Source organism: Columba livia, chromosome 4 (assembly GCF_036013475.1).
Source record: "Columba livia isolate bColLiv1 breed racing homer chromosome 4, bColLiv1.pat.W.v2, whole genome shotgun sequence".
NCBI classification, from domain to species: Eukaryota; Metazoa; Chordata; class Aves; order Columbiformes; family Columbidae; genus Columba; species Columba livia.
In genome coordinates, this window is record NC_088605.1 from 78,545,627 (window position 1) to 78,561,421 (window position 15,795).

Sequence of the window (15,795 nt, forward strand, 5' to 3'; positions counted from 1 at the left end):
CATGTTTCCTCCTCCTCCCTCCTCTCCCTGCTGGATGGATTTGCCGCCTGCCTTCTGCTCCTAGGAATGGACTAACCCAAGCCCTGTCACACTCCATAGCCCGTGCAGAGCTTCGGCCGCCACGGACTCTGTGCCCGGTCTGGGTCTTTCCTCATCTGTTGTGTCTTTAGCTTGGCGTGCTTCCGTGGTTGTACAGTATTGGTTGTGCACTGCAGTGCAGTCTGAATTCTGCTCAAGATTAATGTCTTGTAGTTGTTTATTTGATGTGGGTTTGTGTATTTCCTCTTGCTCTTGGACAGTTTTGGGAAGCGAAACCGTCGCCCTGGCGGCAGCGTTGCGGTTCTCGCTGAGCCCGCAGCGCCGTGCCCGGTGACAGGGCGCTGCTGACGGCGTGCGCTGTGCCGGCTCTTCACGCTCTGCTGCACAACTCGCTAGGAAAAACGCCAGCCCATTTTTATGAGTAAGCACTACTGAAGATGCTTAATGTATTGCTGGCATCCTTCCCTTCTGGTGGTTCCTGCGCTCTGTGTCTTGTCTTCCCTATGCAGCAGTGCTTTTCTCCTCCCAGTTAATTTAAGTGCTAAATCAGCTGGGTGGCAAAAGGAAGCGCAGCACTTGATGCAAGAGTCAGAGCTGCCCTTTGGTAACAGCCGCGTTCTGGAATGACGTGGTCCTGCAGCAGGGGGGATGTTATTGTAACGTGTTTTGTCTGGGAGCGATTGGCTGATGAGGCGCTCGGGACACTTAGAGCATCGCTCTGGCGCACCTGGTACCCATTAGAGGCAGCTGGGAGCCCCTTCAGTTGGTCAAGGTATCTGATGGGAGATGAAAAGTGTGACTTAATGTTGGGTTTGCCCTTCAGTATTGAGGACGCAGGAAGAAACGTGCTCTGCTTTTCTACTTCTTGCTCAGCTCTTGGCTTTACTGATGTCTTATATAAGTTGACTTATATGTAAATTTTTCAAACATGTTTTCAAAATAATTTAAAAGGCGAGAAGTGTACAAGACTTTGTTTTCAGTTTTGTCTGAAATCTCCTGCATTCTAAGATGTTAAAAATTATTTCAGAAGTACATCTTGCCCATGTCTTTGTAATAGGACACCAGATCGTGCACTTCTGTGCATAGAAAACTCTTGGAAAAAATAAACGAAACCCTTGGAATTGAAGAACAGTGAGCAAAGAGCAGAAATGCAAACCTGCCAAGACACTGCAGCTTCTCGCGTGCTGCAAAGGAGGCTCCTGCGTCTCCTGGCCGGGTGGCGGGCGGTGCCTCGTGGCCCTTGGGGCCGGCAGGCGCGGGTGCACAGCGCTCATCACCGCGGCGGGCTGCGCGGGTTCCTGAGCGCGCTCGCCTGGAAGCAAACACGGGGCTGTGGTTTCTGCTGGAGCAGGGGAGGGGAGCTTGATGAACAGTTCATGTGCACTTCAGAAACAGGCGCTGCGTGTAACCGCTTCTTGCTGCCTCTGGTGCGGAGTGCCGCCTCCTCCTTTAGCCAGCCCCCTCGTCCTCGGAAACTCTGCCAGCCCCTCCTGGGGTCCTGTTGCTGCTTTCTGCTGTTGCCGTGCAGGGGTGAGGGGAAGCGCTCCTGGAGCTGAACGAGGTGCGTGCCGACCAGCCTGGATTTGCTTCCCCTTTTGGATACCTGAGAAGTTGCACCACACAGTCGTACGTTGTATCCCGCATCTGCTGAACTGGAGCAGTACCTTGCTGCCCTGTCATTTCTGTTTGCTCTTTGCAAAAATCCCTTCCGTTCAGCCCCCAGCTCTCTGAGAGTCAGTGGGACCTGCTGGTGCTGACATGCTTGGGATGTTGGTCTCTGTTTCGTGACAGCAGCACTGCTATAGCTCTGGGTCAGAACCAAGAGCTGTGTCTGTCACCGAAAACCAAAAGGAGTGACACGTGGCGATCTGGTGACGTGTTCAGGCTGTTCCGTACGCTCTGCTAGCTGGGTTCATCCCGGAGCAGTGTTTACAGCAACCGTGGCAGGATAGGAGAGACGGGAACATACAGAAAACTGTTGTTAAGAGCATGATGTAGCTCCATAGTCACAAGAATTTAACCCAGCATACTTAAAATTTTACTTCCTAGTACTTAATATTGGTCTCCTTTCAATTTTTACTCATGACATCCATTGTCTGAATGATACTTGGCAAAGGTAAGCTTATATATTGTGACCTTGGTAACGCGCTGTGCTCCCCAACAGATGCGAGGGGAGATGGAGTGGGTTTCTAGAGGGGCTACAGTGACCTGAGCACTAGTGTGCTGCTAGTGGGCTGCAGAGCCGTGCCTTCGAGCTCTGAGTAATCCAGCACCCCTTCAAACTGTGGGAATGCTTAGATATGCTAACCTTTATTCTTTTATTTCAGTAATTCAACTCTAGGTGGAAAGTTGACACTGAAAATGTTTGTTTTATTCCAGACTTGCTAGTAGAATTTGAGAATTTAATAAAATGTACCAAACTTTAAGAAAATGAAATAACTCAGCTTTCTTTTTCCCTTTTATTCTTTCTTCAATCCAAGATTTTGCTGTGGTGAACAATTCAATAGTTCTTCCAGAGGCTGTTGTGGAAAGTAGGTGGTTGCATTCCGCATCTCCTTTATAATACATCTTAAAAAGCAATAAGAGTGAGATTTATTTCATGAAGATCCTCCGGGGCCCTCCGGCACTGCGCGGTTACAGTTAGGCTGTCAGCGGCTTGTTTTGCAGTTACAAGTGCAGAGTATTAATTGAAGGTTTCAATGCTTTTCAGCTGTCGACTTCTTCAACCAGATCAATATGCTTTACGGAACCATTACGGACTTCTGCACGGAGGAGAGCTGCCCCGTGATGTCTGCAGGCCCCAAGTAAGACGGTTTTGTACACGTTGTTGAGAGTGTTTGCTTTTTTGAGGTCATGTTGCATTCAAAAGCTGAGACGAGCTGCACGGAGTGTTGGAGACACGAGCTGCTGTGGGTGGAAGGGTGTCTTCTGTTCCCTGCGGAGAGTGACTTGAACTCGGGTTAACGGAGCAGGGGGCGGAAAGGTTTGTTTGGTGTGTGTGGTGTTTTTGGTGCGTGTTTTGTTCTGTTTGTTTTATTTGAGCTTGGGAGGTAAGCCGACTATCAAAACTATTTTTTTCCCCCTGAAATGTTAATGAAGGCTTCTTAAATTAAGATTGGAGGTGTTTGTGTGCAAGCGTTCAATCAGAGCTTTCCAAACCCTTTATTTTAGGTGTTTGAATAGGTGTTCTGGAAATACACTTGGTTTTGTGTAGTCTGAACAAGAATCCCCTATCCTGGTATTCAGCTCAGTTTTACTGCTTTGATTCTTGCTTATACTTTTGTACAGAAATGCAACATTTGTGGTTTTGCTTGTTCTCTAACTGCTTCATGTCTTGTAAAGAGGAAAACTGTGTCCTAAGAGAGTGGTGAGGGAGGGTGTTGCTGCCCTTTAAGTTACTGTGAGGTCTTACCTGACCAACGCTGAAGAAAAGCGCTCCCAGCTCGGTGGGGCGCCGCGCGTTCTCCGGAGCCGTGACCGGCAGGCGCTGCGTGGGAGCGGGACGCGCGCCCGGGGCCCAGCGCGGCCGCGCCGGCCGGGAAGAGCTCCGGCAGCGCGTCCTCCGTCTGAAACGGGTGCCGCTGGGCGCCAGCACCGGCGGGGCGGGCGGGCCGGCTGCCGCGGGCGGAGGGGGCTGCAAGCGCGGGGGGAACGGAGGCTCACCAGTCACCATTATGCAGAAGAACTTTGGGCTAAGCTTGTGCAATAACACAGCCCATTGTCTGCTTCGTGCTTCGCCATGCAGAACAGATGCTTACTGATTAAATAAGAGCATGAAAATATTTCTCTGCCTCATTGTTTGTCTGCTGAGAAGTGGTTATTTTGGGGGTGGAGGTTAATTATTAAAGGCTTAGCTGTCAAGTTGCCAGATTAAACAATTTGTTTCTTTCTAAAGAAAGTGATAACTGCTGACAGGAATGCAGGTATTGCTCAAGTAGTTCTGAAGCAGGGTGTAGATGCTAGAGGCCAGGAGCTGGCTGGGACAGGGTTTTAGTGAGGCGATCTTGTCCGCAGGGTGTGCAGAGCATCCCCAGCCCCTGCGCCCCTGTGCTCAGGGCTGCCTTTCTCCAGTGGGTCAGCACTATGTGTGTGGGGGGGCTGGGGCCGGGCAGGCAGCAAGGGTTGTCTTAGGGAAGTACTGCTGGAAAAGCTGTGGGCTTGACAGCACTGCTGTTTGCAGGGCGTTTTCTGTCCTTAGCTCTGTCTGCTGTTCTCTGCTGGCTCCAGCTGTGCTAGTGTGAGAGGCACTGGGTCTCGGGTGCTCTCGCGGCTGGAGGGTGCTGTCTGCTCAGAGTTGCATCCTCATCGCTTTTGGACAAAAGGGTGAGTTAGCTGGAACGACTCAGACAAGGGCATTTGGGCAGGTTAGGCAGCAGCAGCGCGGGAGCTGGGGAGAGCCAAAAGCAGCGAGCGCTCCGTGGCCCTTACGAGTTCCTTTTCCCGAGGCTTTTTTCCTCCTGTGCAATCAAGTTGTGTAGTTGCATCCGCACTTGGGCTTTGCTGTTTGTTTTCGTAACTTGGAGTTTGGAGTGCCTTGGTATTCCTTTGTTTCCTCCTGGCAGTCCACAAACAGTGACTGAGAAACGCAAACCCACCATGTCACTTAAATGGCTGGGGTGCTTCAGGCACACTGCTCATAGCACAGCTGACGAGCCTGTAGAGCTCATGGGCAAACGAGACCAGACTCCTCAAGTGGGAGAGGAACTGGAGCAGAAGGGAGATGCCTGATATATCCGCTTCTGGTACTGGTGTTTTGTCTTAAAAACCCCTTAGAAATGAAGAAAAATGACCCTTGGTGACAGGTCACCTAGGTTCGTGTCTGGGGTTTTTGTGTTTTATTTTTGCCACCGGGAGGGTTAGTAAGTTAGTTAAGGATTGGCATAAAGATCAAGAACAGATCGCCTTCTCCTGCTGCACAGCTTCTTGTCTAACAATTTGAGAAAAGCGGTGCTTTAATTTGCTCTAAAACTTGAGATTACTCATGGTAACGTTGCACTCTTTTCAGCAAAGTCGAGCGGTTCCTTACCCACCCAAGCCCCAGCTGGTTATCCCTTCCGACCGCGCTTAGGTGCGTTGCAGTATCGCTCTCGGTGCGACACGCGTGATGAGAAGTTAAGAAGGTTCACAGAAGCAATATGTTTATTAACCAGCCTGCGGTGAGAGGAATTCTCTGTATTTTCCTCCCTGGTTGTAAGTCTTCAGTAAGAACACAGAGTTTTTCTGCAGTCTTGCTGAGATATAAAGGTGATAGATAGGTCCAAATTCACATCTGAGAAGCCTTTAAAAGGCGTTATTGAGCCACTGCATTTGACTGCTGTGGGACAAGGGCCCAGCTTTGATTGTACTCAACCTGGTGGTTTGGGTTTTTGTTGCGTTGGTTGGGGGTTTTTAGGCCATATGCATTTAATTGCATAGTAGATGAGCCGATCCTGTGATTATTGATGCTTAGGGCTATTTTCTAGTGCGAGAGGCACAGCTGGGTTCTGTGTTTACGGATGGCAAACGGCTCGTGTTTACCAGTGCGAGGGAGTTCTGCCAGAGCTGCTGGGGGCTCTCAGCTCTTCCCCTGCCCTGGCCGATGTGAACCGCCTGCTCCTCGCCCCGTCCTAAAACCCTTGAATAAGCTCGGGGGGTTTCGGAATGTGTATCTTCTGCAGAGGAACTGCGGGTCACCATAAGGTGAATTCATTTCTGTCACCAGAGCTGTGGGTGTTTGCTCACGAGCTCGAGCTGGAAATGTGGTTTTTACCCTTCATCTCTTGTAGCTGTTCCAACTACTCTAATAGATAAGAATCCTTTCTTTTTTTGTGAAGCTGGTGAGTAATACTGATTTTCAGAAACCCAGAAATGTCGTGGTCCTTTCAGTGTGCATGGAATTTTTGCATGTGTTTTGAGATACAAGTTAAAAATTACTTTGGACCCTCTGATTTGTTACCGTTAAAAAAATGGGATCATTTTATACCATTGCAAGCAGCACGCTCGTAATTCCTTGTAAAATTTGTTGTGAAAACGTTCTCTCAGTTACCGTAGAGAGAGCCAGCGTAGTGCTGTTTGCAGTTACGCACAGCCCGTGGGAGCGTTTCAAAGGTAAGGAAGCGAGACAGACGCTGGGCTGTGGCGCGCGGCAGCGGGTGCGGACCCCGAGCGTCACCCGCGCCTTGCGGTCGGTCCCGCTGCCGGAACTTGGCGTTTCTCTGCAACACCTGTGATGTTGTTCTTGTGGAGGGGGGAAGAAAGCTGTAAAACAAGGGGTGCAGGAGGGTGTGGGACTGTGGGGATGGAGCAGGAAGAACAGCCTTCTGAGCCTTGATATGCATGATTCACTGGTATTAAGCCATGCCTTGTTGTTGTCGTCCCAACCCAGATACGAGTACCACTGGGCAGATGGGACAAACATCAAGAAACCAATTAAGTGCTCTGCACCAAAGTACATTGATTACCTGATGACGTGGGTCCAGGATCAGCTGGATGATGAAACGCTATTTCCTTCTAAAATAGGTAAAGTAAATAAGTAAAATTGAACATGGTACTTGGATTAGTGTTGTACAGGAATATTCAAGTCTTATAATATTAAAAGGCCTCCTAAGTGACTGACTGGAGTAGGACAAGTTTAAGCAGTTGCATTATGTATCTAAAGGCACGTTTTAGCTCTTTAAGATTAAAATACATGTGCCAGTACATGAACTCTGATCCCTGTGTTAATACTGCTAATAAACTTCTATCACAATCCCGAATGCAGGAAATACTGTTTCTATTTAATAACTGTGTTGATCACATGTTATGGGTTTTTTCAATTTCAACAGTGGGTCATTTCCTGAGAAATAAGGCACAGGGTCTCAAAACCTTACAGCCAGTAATCGGTGTGAACTGGTGGGTTTTTGATGCAGGACAGATGCTTGGTCTGGATGGGGAACTTCTCTGAGGCCTTACCTCCAAAGAAGCGGAATTGCCCTTTCATCTTGAGTCTGTCATTTTTTTGCTTCTCAAATGAAGACAAAAGATGTATTTTTTAGGACATTTATTTCAGAAAAGCAGGAGGAGGATAACAAACCACCAGCAGCTCTGAAATGAGAAAACGCTGCTTCGAGAGGCACGGAGGACAGTCTGTTCTGAAGCTCCTAGCTGGCAGTTCTCCAGTGCGCTGCTGCTCCTGGGCTTCTGATCCAGTGTGGGAAAAGGAAGGGACATCTCTTCACGGCTTTTATTTTGTGAATGGTTTCTGAAGCATTCGACACATTTTCCGTAAATCCCTTCAGAGAAACAGGGCCACATGTCAGAATCAAGTGGCATTTCTTTGACTTAGAGTTGACAGATAGACAGAGAAGGCGGGTTCGTTTGGGAAGGAGTGACGAGAAGTTACATCTTCCCGGCTCAGTAGATGTGAGCGAGGTGCCATTTGTTCTGGTGTTTGGTGTACCAGTGTTCTCAGCTGGTACAAGTCCACTGCTACCAGGAATGATATTAAATAGACACAGCTCAAAAGACTAACCACATAGGGACTTGATCTTTCTTTGGCTGCAGCATGTGCTTCACTGAAGACTTTTATTTTTTCTTTTAATAAGATGTATTTTTGAAAGGTGGTGATTCAGAAAGAAACTTAAATGCCCCGGTGGATAAACAACTAGATCTGAACTTGCCGTGCGGTGCAGTAGCTGGTGAAGGAAATGTGATGTACACGTAAGCAGGGCAAGCTGAAGTAGGGGTACGGAGATGTTGTTGGTAGGGTTTTAAAGCGTTAGTGAGATCGTGGTTGGCCTACAGCATGCGCCTTGGGCCGCTGGCCTTCAGATGGGACTTGAGCAATTGGAAAGACTGCGGAAGAACTAAGTCGCCTGGGAGAAACGCTATGCGCTGAGAAGCAAGACAGGCGTGATCTTTTTAGGTGGTTGATATGTATCTTTTTGTAGCCTGCGGATGTGTTGACTGAAGAGATCGATGCTCCTGGTGGCGGGCTGCTGTTTTCTATCCAATTTTAATAGACCTTGTGTGCTGACAGAGAGCTGCTGCTGAACCCAGTTTAGCTTGTCCTGGGTCACTGTCGCCATGACTGCAGGAGCATGTTGTGGAGTACCTGAGCAGGCACGCAAGCAAGCAGCGGCCTCTGGCCAAGGGACAGCCACGGGCAGGGTGGAAACGCGAGTCCTTGGCTGGGCACAGGGAGCGGGAATGAGCCTGGTTCTAATCTCACTTGAGCCAAGAGAAGCATAAAGCTTGATGGCTGGTGCCAAGGGTGGTTTCCGTTGCCCACACGAAGGTATCTGGTGTCCCTTGGAGGACCTTCTGGTGTCTTGGACACGTGCACGGGGCCATCGGGGAGGCTCGGGCCCCGCAGGAGACTGTTCCCGTCCTGCCCGGGCAGCCCCGCGCCGGGCCGGTCCCGAGGGGGCGTCTCTGAGCACGCTGGGTTCTGTGCCGGGTGCCCGGGTCCCCTGGGGAGCTGCCCAGAGGCGCAGCGAGACGGCGGATGGGACTGCTGGGCGAAACCACGCAGCCCTTCTGCGGGAGACGGGCCTGGCTGTAACGGCTTTAGAGTACACGGAGCGTGGCACGGGCGCTCGGAAATAAGCCATCTCTCTTCTTTTTTCTAGGTGTACCCTTCCCAAAGAATTTTATGTCGGTGGCAAAGACAATTCTAAAGCGTCTGTTCAGAGTCTATGCTCACATTTATCACCAGCACTTCGACCCCGTGATCCAGCTGCAGGAAGAGGCTCACCTTAACACTTCTTTCAAGCACTTTATCTTTTTTGTTCAGGTAAGTGTGGCAGAATCATTACAGTTACACTTAGATTTTTGAAAAGTAATACATCGAAGTATTGCCCTTGAATTTTTTTTAACAGCTGGTGTGTTTGTCAGATAGTCAACAACTTCAGGGCCCTAGGATGGTGTTTTGTTCCATTTGTATGTGTATGTATAGAAATGTTCAAGGCATGGAAATGTTTTCAATGAAGTATTCGCTTGCTACAGAAGTGAATACTGGAAAGAGTTTGCTACCAAATGATTAAATAGAACAGTAATTCCTAGCAAAAGGAAGGGGGGACGGCGTCTGAAGTTATTGGAGAGGAGTGTGCTTACTTCAGAGCTACAGTGCCACTCTCCCGTGTACAACAAAAAGCAACAGCATCGACACGTCACCTTTCCTTCCGAGAAGTGGGGGGAGAGCTTCAGGCAGTCGGATGTTGCCGTTTGGCTGGCGGCAGAGGCAGAGAAGGCTGTAGCCCGGACTCCGTGAGCCTGCGGCCGGGTGACGTGAGTCTGAATCGGGCTTCTCGCCCCAGCCGCACCTCTAAAACTGTGCCCGTGTCTGTCCCTTACCCTCTTACAGGAATTCAACCTTATCGATAGAAGAGAACTTGCACCACTTCAAGAACTGATTGAAAAGCTCACCTCTAAGGACAGATAAAAGGAAGAGGATTTCTTGAAGTCACTTGTTTCTTTAAGCAAGCGTGTGGTATTTGTTTTTTGTTCATCTGTTTTTTTAAAAAACAAAACGAAACCCTGTGCTGTTATTAGTGGCAGCCAAGATCTACTTTCTGTGCTTCTCTTAGGGGAAATCTCTTGTCTGGTAGTGACACGCAGTAAATAGCCTTTTGTTTTCAGTTGTTGTTACTCGTTGTGGAGTTGTGGCGGGTGCTGAGTGTTGGTAACGGAACGTGCCTGGCTGGGCCGGACTCTGCTGCTGGGCGGGTTCTGTTTGCGGCACTGCTGGCTCGTTCTCGTCAAGTCCCTACAGACTTGCTCACATTCTCCAAGTGCCTTGGCAGACTCGCTTCTGAGGTGCAAAGCACATACAGTACTGAGCATCGCTGGACGCAGAAATACCAACTAACACCCAGCACACTTACCGATACTTGTCTTAGAAAGATATATATTTGCTTACACTAAAAAAAGCCATAACTTACTGAAATCAATGATCTCCAGCTTTTAATACAAATATTTGTCTTATTTTTTTAGAGCTTAATACAGAATTTTTCAAATATAGTTATTTCTTAGAAAGAAAAGTGATGGTGAAGTTCTCGTCGCCAAATCAGAACAATGGAAGTGGTGTCAAAATTACCAAGAGCCTGCGCTTAGCACGTAGTTACGCGTCTGCTGCATCGGGTTGGGCTTTTCATAGTTGATTTATCTTTTTAATGGGAGAAGCATCTCCTTGGGTCTGTCACTTTTGTTAAGTTTCCTGGCATTTGCCAGATGAACGTTAGTTTGCACAAATAGTTAGGGAAAATATTCAATAGAACAAATGCACTGGGGCAATATAAGAAAGCCTGGTTTGCAGAATGACTGGTGAGGTGGCGTTGGTGAGTTCCGAACCAAAAGCCTGGCTCTGGGGGGAGCTCTGCTGGCTCGTGTTTTCCTGTGCTAGGAAATACCTCTTGGAGGAAATAGAATTTCATGGACCGCTTTGGATTTCTGTCAGCACGGTGGCATTCTCTCCCATTTCAATCGCAGCCCAGCTCCGAGGAACTACAGCAGCTGGGAAGAGTAATAGGAGTGCACTGGTGACTTCTCAGGCGGTTGTAATTTGGTAAGCACATTCTGTCTATGAGAAAACCTCATCCAAGCGTGGCCTTGCCCACCTCGGTGAGCGCCTCCGTCTCCCTAGGCTTGTGTTTGCTCAGACCAGAAATGAGAGTCGCCGGTGGCGAGTTAACTTGTGGGGTGATTGCAGACCTGGAAGTGACTTAGAAGTTCCTGCCGCAGCTCTGTCCTCAGGGTTCCTGCTGCAGAAGCCCCTGGCTGCTTTTCACGAGCATGTCTCGGTCTTGTCGAAGCCGTTGTATTTTGGATTCAAAGAAATTTGCATTAAGTTCTGTGATGTGCTGTCCCATGATATCACTAGTGGCCAAATATAATACCCAGGTGGTTAATGTTGCCAGGCTTTACCAGATTGTGACTCGACAAAACAACCAGCTTTAGACCTAATGTGAAGACCTTAACTGACCAGTGTACCCTAGACTGACTCCTGAACCTCTGAAACTTAGCGGTGAAGCCAGGGTTGGTGTGCGACAGTGAGGCTGAGCTTGTTTTGTGCGCCTTAGCTACACCGAAAATGCCCAGTGAGGCAGAAAACACTGCGCAGCAGTCTGCAAAATCTGTAAGTGGCTGCATGCACAGCAACGGATAAGCATCTAAGCACAGTAATAAACATACCAGAGACTGGAGGAAACTAGAATCACTACTTTTGAGGTAAAATAGTGTATTTTGGAAGCACCTGAAGGCTTTTTTAAAGAGCTCTGTTACCTTCAGCTGAGTGAAATTTCCTAGTGTGCTAAAACTGCTTCCTAGAGAAGCAATTTAAAGTTGTTACCTCGTATGTCTTTTTTCTCTGAACAGACGGGAGAGCAGTTGAGGCAGCCTGGTGTTGAACTACAGACTGGCACGGTGCGCTCGCGTCGCTGCTTTCATTGGAAATGGAAGCGCAGAGTCCTGTAGGGTGCTGAGGAACGGTCAGGGTGTTCGTACCCAGTCGAGGCTTGGCTACAGCAATGCTAAATACAGAGGCTGCTTGCAAAGCACCTGCAGTTTAGCATTTGCAACTCACACAGTCCTTGTTTTCTTTTGAAGCTTCACTACAGTTCAAGAGAATGTGGAACGTGTTTGGCTTGTTTGCAGATAAATGTCATTGCCCATTGAGATCTGCTCCAATGGCAAGTGAAGTTTTCACTTATGTTTTGGCTTTTTTACATCATATAGAATCGCCAGGTTTTCTTAATGTGTGGGTGTCAGAGGAAAGGGCTTTTATGTTGAGTTCACTTGGCCACGCAGAAGCAGCTGAAGTCCTGAGTTTGAAGTGCACTATTTTAAGCAGGCCTCAGTCTTGCAGGAAGCTGAACTGGAGAACGTGCTCTTGCACGGGCAGCCCTTTGTGCTGTACTTCTGTCAGAGGAGCATTTGGTGACACACGGTCTCGAGCTTGCGAGCGAGGTAGGCTGGAGCTCCGGAGGCTCCAGAGCACTGCAGACGCGCTTAGGTACAAAAATCCTGTCCGGGTTCCAAGGCAAACCGCCTTGCCGCGTTGAGTCAGTGCTGCCTGAGAGGCTGCGCGGGCGGGTTGGCGGCGCGCGTGGGCTGCGCTGACGGCACTGGCTGGAGAGGAGCCTTTCAGCCAGCGCTGGGCTCGTGTCAGCGCGTCCCTGCAAGACACGAGGGCGAGGGGGGCAGGAGAGCCCGCTCCAAAGCGTGAGATAGGAGAGACCCCTCATTACATTTCAAGCTGTTGCACTGGTTTGGTGTCGTTTACTGGCAAGAAACCCCGAAGAAACACATTTGGCAGTGACGATTTGCTTGGATTGATACCGGAGCAGTTTTTATCATTTCCATTCTGCTTCTGCTGTGGAGGTCTTTTTTCTTCTTCTTCTTCTTTAATAGCCAATTCTGGAAATTCAGAGGCATCTGCTGCAGTTCAGCCAATCAGAATAAGAAGCTATTATGTAAGAAAATGAGTTTATTTTTGTACTCAGTATCTGGCAGTAGAATCCCCTTCGACAGAATAGCTTCTAGGCATGTAATAAAAGCTTGGAGATCATGATTTGCCTGACAGCTGTATGAACACATAGTTTAACTATCCAACACTTGAAAAATAACAACATTCAAGATAGGTATGCAGTGTTTGGGATTTAATATCCCTATGCTGTTTATATTTGCAGCTTTTAATTGTTCATTTTTTTTTTCCTTAAAAAAGTTGTGGGACCAGAAGTTCATGTGTGTTTACATTCCTGGAGTAAGGGCACATTGAAATGCTGAACAAAAATTGCCATGTTTTACAAGCTGCCCCTGGATGGAGTGAACGTGTTTGTACGACACCTCCCTCACCCCCAAACAAAACCCGCAGAAACGGGCCCTGACCGGGGCCCCCCGCTGCCTGCACTGCCCGCGGCCTCTGCTGTTCACCAGGAGGACTCGGAGACGGGAGCTGGGAGCTCGTTGCCGTCTGGAGCGTAAGGTGTGGGTCGGCCCTTCTGGTTAACGGGTCCGTAAATTCTGTGACTTGTGGTGCTTTGTCTGCCAGCGTGTTAGACCGTGTCAGTGACGCGGGTGGTGACTTCAGGAGGTCGTCTGCCTCGAGCGGAGATGGGGCTGCCTGCCCAGCTCGAGTTCCGCCGCCGCTGCCAGTGCTGACGCTGTTTAGACAGTGTGGATACGCGATGCTCGCGGAAATATCTTTTCCAAGTCCTTCGAATCCGGTCAGGGATGCAGGTTGGTGTGAATAGAAAGTGAAAAGGCTACGCTCTGCCGTTGCAGGGAGCTGAACGGCAGACGAGCCGAGAAAAGAGGTTGCAAGGGCAGGTGGCCCATCTGCAAGTATCGAGTTTCTTTTACTGCTTACTATGCAATAGAGAGCTTTGAACTCCGGCTGTTCCTGTCAGATAGAGGAGCACTGTCCTTACTCAGTCCTTACTCAGTCTGTAGCGGCTGAGCACTCTCCTGGTCTCCTTGACACTCACTGAACAGGTAAATTACCTATTTGCTGCTATGGACTGTACTCACCTTTCCCGTCGTTCTTTGTGTCTCGCGGGTCAGCAGGCACAATTCTACTCTGAACGCATCCTTTCTGGACAGCTGTTCTTTTCCGTGCTGGTCTCCCCGCTTCCTACGTGCCGGAGTGCTGCGTTGCTCCACATAAGAAACCCCTTTTAGCTGAACTATTTAAAAAGCTGCAGCACGAACACAGACTCCGTGCTTTTCTTTCACAACGATTTCCCGTCACCCTGAATCTTGTTTCCTTCACTGCTAATATCAGTTGTCTTTTCTTCCTAAAACCACTAGCAGTCCTATGAACGCCTGTTGTCTTTTTCTGCTTATCTTCCGTAAGGTGAGGCTGACGTTGCTTATTCCAAGCGTTAAACTGTGTTATTCTCCTGCTTTTCTTACTCCTCTTGCCAGGTTAAGATTGCAGCCTAGGGAAATACCAGATTATGTTTGTGTTTGAAGAACCAATTCCCTAAATTGTTCATAGAGTATTGTATTTTTAGGGGGAAATTAATTTTTATAGCCACTAAACTATACTCATTATTTTTGTACGTTTGCGACCTGTGACATTTTTCCGAGCCGTGTCGCGGAGGGAACACTTGTTTTCAAGGCTGTTTGACTACTTCTGTGTGCTGTGGTTGTGTTGCGTAGCACCAGTGAAGCACATAGCTCGATGCGCAATGGCAGAGAGAATGCGGTCCAGGTGAATGAGGTTTCAATAAGAGGCCATTCGTGAAGGCAAAAGCATTTTAAAAAAGGATATTAGAAAAGCAACACTAACCTTTCCAACAGAATCCTAACACATGTGGAGAAAATATGGTGGAAAATAGCAAATGCAAGATGAGAACCCTTACTGTAAGCTAACTGTGCCAATATCGCTTCAGTTCGTACTCACTGATATTTTAGTTCTAAATGAGAACAGCTTTTGATTAAAAAAAAAGTTGAATGTCTGCAAATCTGCAACATGTTTATTTGGGAGCTGTAAATAATGTATACAGATTGTTGTATGTGATGGGGCAAAATATTTAAATGCTAGGTTTTTTTCAATAAGAAACTGAAGGCTGTTTATAAGAGAAAATAAATAGCTATGTTTGACCTTGATTGTCTTTTCTTCCTTCTTGAACTTGTTTATAAATTATCTTCTACTTGTAGATAGTTTTTTCTGTATATTGTACACAGACGAACATGACACATACAAAATAGATTTTGTAATTGCCTTGTCTAAATTTGTGAATATTTGTATTGCAGGCAGACACAATAGCAATAAAACCACCTGATAACCTTTGCAGTTCCCTGTGGCGTGCCCTGACTCTACCGGTACGAAGGGCGCTCAGCGCGGGATTTCGGGTACCCCCTTTCCCGCGTGCCTGCGCCCGGTGCTGACCCGGGGCCGCCGCGGAGCTCGCCCGCCCTGCCGCCTCCGGCGCAGCGCCGCTCCCACCGAGCGCCTCAGACGTTTTATTTTCTTCTTTTTCTTTTTGATTTTTTTACTTTTTTTTTTTTCTTTTTTTCCCCCGGTTTTTCTTTTTTTACTTTATTTCTTCTTTTCCCTTTCCTTTCCTCCTGTTTTCCTCCCCAAAGCCTGCTGTGCCCCCGCGGGCTGCACCACCGTGTTCCCCCTCCCACCTGCCCCGGGGCCGGGAAAGCGCTTCCCTCCTCTTCTCCGCTCCCGCCAGAGCGCCCGTCCCGTGGTAAGTCACTGGTGTGGGGGTTAAAATACTCTCTTTACATGTGTCCCCGCACAAGCCGCAGCGGCTCAGTGTGTGTGAGGGACGGAGCCGGGCTGCCCGGCGTGGCGTGTGAGGGGAGGGAGCCGGGCTGCCCGGCATGGCGTGTGAGGGACGGAGCCGGGCTGCCCGGCATGGCGTGTGAGGGACGGAGCCGGGCTGCCCGGGATGGTGTGTGAGGGGAGGGAGCCGGGCTGCCCGGGATGGCGTGTGAGGGGATGGAGCCGGGCTGCCCGGGATGGCGTGTGAGGGACGGAGCCGGGCTGCCCGGGATGCCGTGTGAGGGGATGGAGCCGGGCTGCCCGGGATGCCGTGTGAGGGGATGGAGCCGGGCTGCCCGGGATGCCGTGTGAGGGGACGGAGCCGGGCTGCCTGGGGCGGTGTGTGAGGGACGGAGCCGGGCTGCCCGGGGCGGTGTGTGAGGGGATGGAGCCGGGCTGCCCGGCATGGCGTGTGAGGGGATGGAGCCGGGCTGCCCGGCATGGCGTGTGAGGGGATGGAGCCGGGCTGCCCGGGGCGGTGTGTGAGGGACGGAGCCGGGCTGCCCGGCATGGCGTGTGAG

At 49.4% G+C, this 15,795-nt stretch overlaps 1 protein-coding gene across 3 annotated transcripts in view; it reads left to right on the top strand.

Moving 5' to 3' along the window:
- MOB1B (MOB kinase activator 1B) overlaps positions 1-14,794 on the top strand; it is a 35,108-nt gene extending 20,314 nt beyond the window's left edge. For all 3 annotated transcript variants that reach the window (XM_065062922.1, XM_065062921.1, XM_065062924.1), the window contains exons 3-6: positions 2,750-2,843; positions 6,404-6,537; positions 8,628-8,791; positions 9,362-14,794. In XM_065062922.1, the coding sequence (XP_064918994.1) occupies positions 2,750-2,843; positions 6,404-6,537; positions 8,628-8,791; positions 9,362-9,439 (470 nt within the window). In that variant the 3' untranslated portion in view covers positions 9,440-14,794. The remainder of the gene's footprint in view (positions 1-2,749; positions 2,844-6,403; positions 6,538-8,627; positions 8,792-9,361) is intronic.
- Positions 14,795-15,795: the final 1,001 nt, after the last annotated feature.